General features: G+C 42.8%; 1 protein-coding gene across 7 annotated transcripts in view; it reads left to right on the top strand.

Moving 5' to 3' along the window:
* Window positions 1–12,376, top strand: part of LOC115159546 (regulator of G-protein signaling 3) — a 192,598-nt gene that overhangs the window by 49,079 nt on the left and 131,143 nt on the right. For all 7 annotated transcript variants that reach the window (XM_029709372.1, XM_029709371.1, XM_029709369.1 and 4 more), the window contains one exon: window positions 11,166–11,277. In XM_029709372.1, coding sequence (XP_029565232.1) covers window positions 11,166–11,277 — 112 coding nt within the window. The remainder of the gene's footprint in view (window positions 1–11,165; window positions 11,278–12,376) is intronic.

The following is a 12,376-nucleotide window of genomic DNA, read 5'->3' as shown; positions in this document are numbered from 1 at the left end:
GACCGCCGCCTGCGACTCCGTCTACCGGCTGGCTTTACCTCCTCGACCTGGGAATCCTTTCGTCAGGGTCCTCTCCCCGACATGATCTCCTCCCAGGTCCAGAACTCCTTCCCCTCGCGAGCCCATCTCTCGCGCTCCTTTTCCTCCCGCTGCTTGGTCCTGGTTCGGTGGGTTGTTCTGTAACGTTTGTCGTCGGGAGACGAAGAAGCGGACCAAAACGCAGCTGGGAGCGAATACATGTTTATTTAACACACTAGAATTAAACATGTACACAAAATCAAGGAAAAACTGCCTATACGTTACGTGCTCAAATAACGAGACAACAACCCACAAACATCGTGGGGGAAAAGGAACTTAAATGTGATTCCCAATCAGACTTCACAAGCGACAGCTGTCTGATTGGGAAATCACCCCCGAGCCCAACATAGAAATAAAACACAAAGAAAGGCTATAACCAAAACATAGAAAATAAAGCATAGAAATGCCACACCCTGACCAAAATAGCAGAGTTCACCTGGTCAGGGCGTGACAAACCCAGTCTGTTTAGGCTTAACAACAGGCGTTCTCTCTCCTGCCTGTCTCATTGTTTGGCCCATCCACTGACAGGCAGGAGACAGAGAAGTCCCTCTGCCAAAATACCCCCCCACACCCCCGACACAGCACAACCCAAAACACACACACATTAGGGCCAGGAAGGAAGGCAGTTTAGGAAGGCAGTGTGTGTGCCCTTCTCTTCTCTCACACGCAAGCCTCCCACTCCTTTACCCTCACCTTTCACAGCCCCCTACCCTTCAAACATGTACCAGCCATAATTGGTCTTTAGGGTGGGTGACTGCCAGTTTGTTTCATTAGTCAGTCAATTAAAGTGCTTAAAATGCTTACACCGCAAGCAGTTGTGGACTGGTGTCTGTACCTTCATATTTCTCTATGTTAGCAAGGCTTTTGCTTTAGTGGGTCAGAAGAATACTAAGAAAACTCATTAATAAGTTAGACTAGCTAGGGTTTCGATTAGTCATGCATTCACACAACATGCAAATGTACTCTAGGGGGGCTTTGGAAGTTGAAGCAATGTTTCTCTATAGACCATGGTGCTCTGTCTTCCTGTGTGAACTACACTTCCTGTTGCATAGAAGGTTGCAGTTTAACACTTTTCTGAAGGCACTTTGAAGAGGCGAGAGGGGCTGTCAATGTGTGTGTGTTTGTGTGTCTGTGTGTTTGTGTGTTTGTATGTGTGTGTGTCAGTATGTGTGTGATTCTCTGTCCATGACACCAGATACACAACTACTCTGACATTGCAGGGTGACAACCATCGAGATTACCATCTATCAAACATTTTAAAAAACTATTGAGGTTATAATCTATCAAACATTTTAAAGACAATCAAGATGATCAGTTTTTAAACATCTTAAAAGACTATCAAAATGATCATCTATCAAACATTTTAAAATACTATCAAGATTATCATCTCAAACATTTAAAGGAATATCAAGATTATCGTCTATTTTGATTGGGAAGTGTGTCCAATTTCGATGATTCTGAGAAATGTCATAATTGACATAGAAGGGCAGTTGACAATGAAAAGATGGGGCCGATAGACATGGCCACTCTGTTTCTGGATCCTAAGCAACTTGGCAGTATTTTGTTTTTTATGTGTTATTTCCTACATTATTAGCTCAGAACGTCTGTTGCACTATTACACAGCCGGAAATAACTTTTGGATATTAGAGTGGCGGTAACTCACCAGCATTTCTCCCAGAAATACTACATTCCTAAATTGTACCTTTTGTTCGTACCCCACAAGGCAATTCCACTTATCCCAGAGACTGCTCCAAGACGCTGCCGGCAGAGAAGAGGTTTTCGGAGTGGACTTTCAGTCCGACTCAGGAGGTGTGCATACTATCCACCACTTCCGAGTGTATTACTTGGTAATGTTCAGTCCCTGGACAATAAAGTAGATGAGCTCAGGGTGAGGACCTCCTTCCAGAGAGACATCAGGGACTGTAACATACTCTGTTTCACGGAATCATGGCTCTCTATACTGTCCCTGTCCATACAGCAAACTGTGTTTTCAGTACATTCGGCAGACCGGAATAAAGGACTCTCTGGGAAAAAGAAAGGCGGAGGTGTATGTTTCATGATTAACTACTCATGGTCTGATTGTGGTAACATATAGGAACTCAAGTCCTTTTGTTCATCTGGCCTAGAATACCTCACAATCAAATGCCGACCGTATTACCTCCCGAGAGAATTCTATTTGGTCATTGTCACAGCCGTGTATATTCCCCCTCAAGACGATACCACAACAGCTATAAAGGAACTACACTGGACTTTGTGCAAACTGGAAACCGCATATCCTAAGGCCACATTTATTGTAGCTGTGGACTTTTTTAAAGCAAATCTTAGAAGAACGCTACCGAAGTTTTATCAACACATGCCTGCGCCATTCACGCATAAAAAACTCTCCACTATTGTTACTCTCCATTCCAGGAAGGCTACAAGGCCCTCCCCCACCCTCCCTTTGGCAAATCAGATCACGCCTACATCCTGCTCCTCCCTTCCTATAGATAGAAAGTAGGACTGTTCAACACTAGTCTGACCAATTGGAATCCATGCTTCAAGATTGCTTTGTTCACTTGGACTGGGATATGTTCTGGGTTGCCTCTGACAATAACATTGACTTGTACACTGACACGGTGAGTGAGTTTATCAGGAAGTGTATAGGGGATGTTGTTTCCACTGTGATGATTAAAACCTATTCAAACCCAAAACTGTGAATAGATGGCAGCATTCGTGAACCACCGTATTTAACCACAGCAAGGTGACTGGGAATATGGTTTAGTACAAATAGTCCAGTTATGCCGTTCGTAAGGCAAAATGTCAGTACAGAGAAAAAGTGGAGTCCCAATTCAACGGCTCAGACACGAGGCGTATGTGGCAGGGACTCCAGACAATCACAGATTATAAAAGGAAAACCAGGCACGTTGCGGACACTGACGTCTTGCTCCCAGACAAGCTAAACACTTTATTCGTGGACTGTGAGATCTCATTCTTTGTGGCCGACGTGAGTAAGACATTTAAGCGTGTTAACCCTGGCAAGGCTGCCGACCCAGACGGTGTGTTTAGGGACATATTCAATCTCTCCCTATCTCAGTCTGTTTTCCCCACTTGCTTCAAGATGTTCCTGTACCCAAGAAAGTGAAGGTATTACTATCGCTGCGTAGCACTTACTTCTGTCATCATGAAGTGCTTTGAGAGGCTAGTTAAGGATCAAATCACCTCCAACTTAATCGACACCCTAGACCCACTGCAATTTGAATACCGCCCCAATAGATCCAGGGATGACGAAATCATCATCGCACTGCACACTGCATTTCCCATCTGGACAAGAGGAATATTTATGTAAGAATAGTGTTCCTTGACTACAGCTCAGCCTTCAACACCATAGTACCCTCCAAGCTCATCACTAACCTCAGGGCCCTGGGTCTGAACCCTGCCCTATGCAAATGGATCCTGGACTTCCTGATGGTCCGCCCCCAGGTGGTGAAGGTAGGCAACAACAGCTCCACTATGCTGATCCTTAACACAGGGGCCCCACAAGGATGCGTGCTCAGCCTCATCCTATACTCCCTGTTCACCCATTACTGCGTGGCCACACACGTCTCCAACTCAATCATCAAGTTTTAAAACCATGCAACAGTGGTAGGCCTGATTACCAACGACGATGAGACAGTCTACAAGGAGGCGGTGAGGGCTCTTGTGGAGTGGTGCCAGGAAAATAACCTCTCTTTCAATGACAACAAAACAAAGTAACTGATCATGAACTTCAAGAGACAGCAGAGAGAGCACGCCCCCATTCACATCAACGTGGCTGCAGTGGAGAAGGTGAAAAAAGCTTAAAGTTATTTGGCATATACATCACCGACAATCTGAAATGGTCCACTAACGTAGACAGTGTTGTGAAAAAGATGCAACAGACTTCAACCTCAGGAGTCTAAAGAAATCCAGCTTGGACCCTAAGACCCCCACAAACTTTTACAGATGCACCATTGAGAGCAACCTGTCGGGCTGTATCACTGCCTGGTGCGGCAACTGTACCATCCACAACCATAGGGCTCTCCAGAGGTTGGTGTAGTCTGCCCATCGCATCACTGGGGGCAAACTGTTTGCCCTCCAAGGACATCTTCAGCACCCAGTGTCACAGGAAGGCCAAGAAGATCATCAAGGAACTCAGCCACCCAAGCCATGGCCTGTTCACACCCTGTTACCATCCAGAAGGCGAAGTCAGTACATGTGCATCAACGCTGGGACCAAGAGACTGAAAAACATTTTCTATCTCAAGGCCATTAGACTGTTAAACAGTCACCACTAGCCGGCCTCTGCCCAGTACCCTGCCCTGAACTTAGTCACTGTCACTAGCTGGCTACCACTTGGTTACTCAACCATGGAACACTGGTCACTTTAATAATGTTTACACACTGTTTAACCCACTTCATATGTATATAAAGTTTTCAAGTCAAGTCCTATCCTATTTAACTTCTATGGCTAGCACCTGCGGGACACAGCCAGTGAAATATCAGGGCGGAAAATTCAAAAACAACAAAATGTCATAATTCAAATTTCTCAAACATACAACTATTTTACACCATTTTAAAGATAAACTTCTCGTTAATCTAACCACATTGTCCGATTTCAAAAAGGCTTTACAGCGAAAGCAAAACATTAGATTATGTTAGGAGAGTACATAGACAAAAATAATCACACAGCCATTTTCCAAGCAAGGACATGTGTCAATAAAACCCAAAACAGAGCTAAATGAAGCACTAACCGTTGACGATCTTCATCAGATGACACTCCTAGGACATCATGTTACACAATACATGTATGTTTTGTTCGATAAAGTTCATATTTATATCCAAAAACAGCATTTTACATTGGCGCGTGATGTTCAAATGTATTCCCACCAAAACGTCCGGTGAATGTGCACATCAATTTACAAAAATACTCATCATAAACATTGACAAAATATATAACAATTATTTTAAGAATTATAGATAGACTACCCCTGGATGCAACCGCTGTGTCAGATTTTAAAATAGCTTTATGGAGAAAGCACATTTTTCAATATTCGGAGTACATAGCTCAGCCATCACGGTGAGCTATTCAGACACCCGCCAAGTTCGGGGCAACCTAAACTCAGAATTAGTATTAGAAATATTCTCTTACCTTTGCTGATCTTCGTCAGAATGCACTCCCAGGACTGCTACTTCCACAAGAAATGTTGTTTTTGTTCGAAATAATCCATATTTATGTAGAAATACCTCTGTTTTGTTCGTACGTACAGATCACTTATCCAAAGGCATAACGCACGAGCATGGAACGAGAGACGAAAAGTCAAAATGTTCCATTACCGTACATAGAAGCATGTCAAACGCTGTTTAAAATCAATCTTTATGGTATTTTTAACGTAGAATTGCGATAATATTCCAACCGGACAATAGCATATTCATTCAAGAAGAAAAAGAAGGAACGGCGTGCTCGCGTGACCGCGCATATCCAATCCCTTTGTTGCCAGGCAGACCACTCAGAAACTGAGCTCCTATTATCTGCCCAGTGACAGGAAAATGCTCAAACCACTTTATGAAGGCTTTAGACAGCCAATGGAAGCCTTAGGAAGTGCAACGTCCCCCACAGACACTGTAGCTTCGATAGAGAATCAAAAGAAGAACTACAGTTCTCAGACTTTTCACTTCCTGCTTGGATTTTTCTCAGGTCTTTGCCTGCCATATGAGTTCTGTTATACTCACAGACACCATTCAAACAGTTTTAGAAACTTCAGAGTGTTTTCTATCCAAATCTACTAATTGTATGCATATTGTAGTTTCTGGGCCAGAGTAGTAACCTGTTTAAATCGGGTACGTTTTTCATCCGGTCGTGAAAATACTGCCCCCAAGCCCAGACAGGTTAACTATTGTTGTACAATTCTTCAGATGTACTACATATTCTATCCATATACTGTCCATCGTATCTATACAGTGGGGGAAAAAAGTATTTGATCCCCTGATGATTTTTTAAGTTTCCCCACTTACAAAGAAATTATCAGTCTATAATTTTAATTGTAGGTTTATTTGAACAGTGAGAGACAGAATAACAACAACAAAAAAATCCAGAAAAACACGTGAAAAATGTTATAAAATGATTTGCATTTTAATGAGGGAAATAAGTATTTGATCCCTCTGCAAAACATGACTTAGTACTTGGTGGCAAAACCCTTGTTGGCAATCACAGAGGTCAGACGTTTCTTGTAGTTAGCCACCAGGTTTGCACACATCTCAGGAGGGATTTTGTCCCACTCCTCTTTGCAGATCTTCTCCAAGTCATTAAGGTTTGGCAACTCGAACCTTCAGCTCCCTCCACAGATTTTCTATGGGATTAAGGTCTGGAGACTGGCTAGGCCACTCCAGGACCTTAATGTGCTCCTTCTTGAGCCACTTCTTTGTTGCCTTGGCCGTGTGTTTTGGGTCATTGTCATGCTGGAATACCCATCCATGACCCATTTTCAATGCCCTGGCTGAGGGAAGGCGGTTTTCACCCAAGATTTGACGGTACATGGCCCCGTCCATCGTCCCTTTGATGCGGTGAAGTTGTCCTGTCCCCTTAGCAGAAAAACACCCCCAAAGCATAATGTTTCCACCTCCATGTTTGACGGTGGAGATGGTGTTCTTGGGGTCATAGGCAGCATTCCTCCTCCTCCAAACACGGCGAGTTGAGTTGATGTCAAAGAGCTCGATTTTGGTCTCATCTGACCACAACACTTTCACCAGTTGTCTTCTGAGTCATTCAGATGTTCATTGGCAGACTTCAGACACACCTGTATATGTATTCTTGAGCAGGGGGACCTTGCGGGCGCTGCAGGATTTGAGTCCTTCGCGGCGTAGTGTGTTACCAATTGTTTTCTTGGTGACTATGGTCCCAGCTGCCTTGAGATCATTGACAAGATCCTCCCGTGTAGTTCTGGGCTGATTCCTCACCGTTCTCATGATCATTGTAACTCCACGAGGTGAGATCTTGCATGGAGCCCCAGGCCAAGGGATATTGACATTTCTTTTGTGTTTCTTCCATTTGCGAATAATTGCACCAACTGTTGTCACCTTCTCACCAAGCTGCTTGGCGACGGTCTTGTAGCCCATTCCAGCCTTGTGTAGGTCTACAATCTTGTCCCTGATATCCTTGGAGAGCTCTTTGGTCTTGGCCATGGTGGAGAGTTTGGAATCTGATTGATTGATGGCTTCTGTGGACAGGTGTCTTTTTTAAAGGTAACAAGCTGCGGTTACGAGCACTCGCTTTAAGAGTGTGCTCCTAATCTCAACTCATTACCTGTATAAAAGACACCTGGGAGCCAGAAATCTTTCTGATTGAGAGGGGGTCAAATACTTATTTCCCTCATTAAAATGCAAATCAATTTATAACATTTTTGATGTGTTTTTCTGGATATTTTTGTTGTTATTCTGTCTCTCACTGTTCAAATAAACCTACCATTAAAATTATAGACTGATCCTTTCTTTGTCAAGGGGCAAACAAACAAAACCAGCAGGGGATCAAATACTTTTTCCCCCCACTGTACATCCCATCACACACACACACAGTGTTAAACAAACATATTTTAGAATTTAGATTCTTTAAAGTAGCCACCCTTTGCCTTGATGACAGCTTTGCACACTCTTGGCATTCTCTCAACCAGTTTAATGAGGTAGTCACCTGGAATGCATTTCAATTAACAGGTGTGCCTTGTTAAAAGTTAATTTGTGGATTTTATTTCCTTCTTAATGTGTTTCAGCCTATCAGTTGTGTTGTGACAAGGTAGGAGTGGTATACAGAAGATAGCCCTATTTGGTAAAAGATCAAGTCCATATTACGGCAAGAACAGCTCAATTAAGCAAAGACAAACGACAGTCCATCATTACTTTAAGACATGAAGGTCAGTAGATCCTGAATATTTCAAGCTCTTTGAAAGTTTCTTCAAGTGCAGTAGCAAAAACCATCAAGCGCTATGATGAAACTGGCTCTCATGAGGACCACCACAGGAAAGGAAGACCCAGAGTTACCTGCAGGGGAGAAGTTCATTAGAGTTAACTGCACCTCAGATTGCAGCCCAAATAAATGCTTCACAGAGTTCAAGTAAGAGACACATCTCAACATCAACTGTTCAGAGGAGACTGGATGAATCAGGCTTTCATGATCAAATTTCTGCAAAGAAACCACTAGACCAGTGGAAATCTGTCATTTGGTCTGATGAGTCCAAATTTGAGATTTTTTGTTCCAACCACCGTATCTTTGTGAGTCGCAGAGTAGGTGAACGGATGATTTTTGCATGTGTGTTTCCCACCTTGAAGCACGGAGGAGGAGGTGTGATGGTGTGGGGGTGCTTTGCTGGTGGCGCTGTCTGTGATTTATTTAGAATTCAAGACACACTTGACCAGCATGACTACCACAGTATTCTGCAGCGATATGCCATCCCATCTGGTTTGTGCTTATTGGGACTGTCATTTGTTTTTCAACAGGACAATAACCCAACACACCTCCAGGCTGTGTAAGGGTTATTTGACCAAGAAAGAGAGTGATGGAGTGCTGCATCAGATTACCTGTTCTCCACAATCACTCAACCTCAACCCAATTGAGATGGTTTGGGATGAGTTGGACCGCAGAGTGAAGGAAACCCAGACAACAAGTGCTCAGCATATGTGGGAACTCCTTCAAAACTCTTGGAAGAGCGTTCTTCATGAAGCTGGTTGAGAGAATTCCAAGAGTGTGCAAAGCTGTCATCAAGGCAAAGGGTGGCTACTTTGAAGAATCTCAAATATAAAATATATTAGGATTTTTTAAACACTTTTTTGGTTACTGCATGATTCCAAATGTGTTATTTCATAGTTTTGATGTCTTCACTATTATTCTACAATGTAAAAAATAGTAAAATAAAGAAAAACCCTTGAATGAGTAGGTGTGTCCAAACTTTTGACTGGTACTGTATATACTTTATATACTGTATATATATATATATATATATATATATATATATATATACAGTTGATGTCAGAAGTTTACATAAAACTCGTTTTTCAACTACTCCACAAATTTCTTGTTAACAAACTATAGTTTTGGCAAGTCGGTTAGGACATGCATGACACGTAATTTTTCAACAATTGTTTACAGACAGATTATTTCACCTATAATTCACTGTATCACAATTCCAGTGGGTCAGAAGTTTACATACACTAAGTTGACTGTGCCTTTAAACAGCCTGGAAAATTCCAGATAATTATGTCATGGCTTTAGAAGCTTCTGATAGGCTAAAAATTGGAGGTGTACCTGTGGATGTATTTCAAAGGGCTACCTTCAAACTTTGTGTCTCTTTGCTTGACATCATGGGAAAATCAAAAGAAATCAGCCTAGACCTCAGAAAAAAAATTGTAGACCTCCACAAGTCTGGTTTATCCTTAGGAGCAATTTCTAAACACCTGAAGGTACCGTCACACCGCTCAAGAAGGAGACACATTCTGTCTCCTAGAGATGAACGTACTTCGGTGCGAAAAGTGCAAATCAATCCCACAACAACAGCAAAGGACCTTGTGAAGATGCTGGAGGAAACACGTACAAAAGTATCCATATCCACAGTAGTCCTATATCTACATAACCTGAAAGGCCGCTCAGCAAGGAAGAAGCCACTGCTCCAAAACCGGCATAACAAATCCAGACCACAGTTTGCAACTGCACATGGGGACAAAGATCGTACTTTTTGGAGAAATGTCCTCTGGTCTGATGAAACAAAAATAGAACTGTTTGGCCATAATGACCATCGTTATATTTTGAGGAAAAATATGGAGGCTTTTAAGCCGAAGAACACCATCCCAACCATGAAGCACGGGGGTGGCAGCATCATGTTGTGGGGGTGCTTTGCTGCAGGAGAGACTGTTGCACTTCACAAACTAGATGGCATCATGGGGAAGGAAAATTATGTGAATATATTGAAGCAATGACCCCAAGCATACTGCCAAAGTCGTGGCAAAATGGCTTAAGGACAACAAAGTCAAGGTATTGGGATGGCCATCACAAAGCCTTGACCTCAATCCTATAGAAAATGTGTGGGCAGAACTGAAAAAGTGTGTGCGAGCAAGGAGGCCTAGAAACCTCACTCAGTTACACCAGCTCTGTCAGGAGGAATGGGCCAAAATTCACCCAACTTAATGTGGGACGCTTGTGAAAGGCAACCCGAAACATTTGACCCAAGTTAAAAACATTAAAAGCAGTGCTACCAAATACTATTTGAGTGTTTGTAAACTTCTGTCCCATTGGGAATGTGATGAAATAAATAAAAGCTGAAATAAATCATTCTCTCTACTATTATTCTGACATTTCACATTTTTTAAATAAAGTGGTGATCCAAACTGACCTAAGACAGGAGTTTTTTACTCGGATTAAATGTCAGGAATTGTGAAAAACTGAGTTTAAATGTATTTGGCTAAGGTGAACTTCCGACTTCAGCTGTATATAATCTCCAGAGTCCAACATTACTCATTTGACCTCCTCCTTTTCCGCAGCAACCAATGATCTGGGTCACGGCACCAATGTAACAGTGTAGGTTCCGTCCATCTCTTCACCCCAACCTGGGCTTGAACCAGGGACCCTTGCACACATCTAGAACTGACACCCACCGAAGCATCGTTACCCATCGCGCCACAGGAGCCGCGGCCCTTGCAACGCAAGGGGAAACCCTACTTCAAGTCTCAGAGAGAGTGACGTCACCAATTGAAACGCTATTAGCGCGCACCACCGCTAACTAACTAGCCATTTCACATCGGTTACATATGCAACCAATATAATTTGATTTGATAAGCAAGCATGTTTGTGTTTTTGAGTTTGTGTGTGCTTATGAATATGTGTATAGCAAAAGAGCATCTAGTGTGTTGTGCGTCAATGTCAACTTTTTTTGCAATATATGCATAGTGCTGTTATGTCGAGATTTAGCGATATGAGATTCTCAGCCAAGTTTAATTCAGTCTCCCCTCTATCTCTCTCTCTCTCTCTCTCTCTCTCTCTCTCTCTCTCTCTCTCTCTCTCTCTCTCTCTCTCTCTCTCTCTCTCTCTCTCTCTCTCTCTCTTTCTCTCTGTAGGTGACCGTGTTCATCTACACAGACCTTATGTTGGTGACCAGAGAGGATGAACCAGGGAGATGTAACGTCCTACAGAACCCTCTATTTCTCAGACAACTTCGGCTACAGGACGGTCAGTGTTTCAACTCTTAAACAAAAACCTTAGAGCTGGCCCTGGTGCTATTAGACATGACCCCAACATGAACCCCTTTAGCCCCCTGTCCCTAAGACAGCTTTGACGGTCGGTGTATAAACCCCATAGGCCTAACCTTGACCTTGTTGACCTGACCGATCATAGACTTGACAGTTACCCTCAAACCCTCAACTTCAGACAATGCTGAGACTACAGGATGGATTTCCTAAAAACAGTTGAGACGCGAAGAAGGTACTAGTTGCTGACCCTTGACGTGGACCTTACTCTAAATCTGACCCTTAGCATCTACCATGTGTAGGCCAGCAACAGTGAATTACATCTCCCTGTAAGATAGAGATCCATAAGGTGTATTTTATCTGTTTTTTTATCTAATTTTACTGCTTGCATGAGTTACTCAATGTGGAATAGAATTCCGTGTAGTCATGGCTCTATGTAGTACTGTGCGCTTCCCATAGTCTGTTCTGGACTTGAGGACTGTGAAGAGACCTCTGGTGACATGTCTTGTGGGGTATGCATGGGTGTCTGAGCTGTGTGCCAGTAGTTCAAACAGACAGCTCGGTGCATTCAACCTGTCAATACCTCTCTCAAATACAAGTAGTGATGAAGTCAGTCTCTCCTCCACTTTGAGGTTTAGGGTTTAATGAATGATTTGTCCTAAATACAATGCTTTAAGTTTTTGAAATATTTAGGACTAACTTATTCCTTGCCACCCATTTGGAAACGAACTGATGCTCTTTGTTAAGTGTTGCAGTCATTTCAGTTGCTGTGGTAGCTGACGTGTATAATGTTGAGTCATCCGCATACATAGACACACTGGCTTTACCCAAAGCCAGTGGCATGTCGTTAGTAAAGTTTGAAAAAAGTACGGGGCCTAGACAGCTGCCCTGGGGAATTCCTGATTCTACCTCTGCGTTCTGTTAGACAGGTAACTCTTCATCCACAATATAGCAGGGTGTGTAAAGCCATAAAACATACGTTTTTCCAGCAACAGAATATGATCGATAATGTCAAAAGCCACAGTGAAGTCTAACAAAACAATATTTTTATCATACATTTCTCTCAGCCAATCATCAGTCAT

This window comes from Salmo trutta, chromosome 23 (assembly GCF_901001165.1).
Source record: "Salmo trutta chromosome 23, fSalTru1.1, whole genome shotgun sequence".
NCBI lineage: Eukaryota > Metazoa > Chordata > Actinopteri > Salmoniformes > Salmonidae > Salmo > Salmo trutta.
This window is presented reverse-complemented; position numbering and strand designations above follow the sequence as displayed.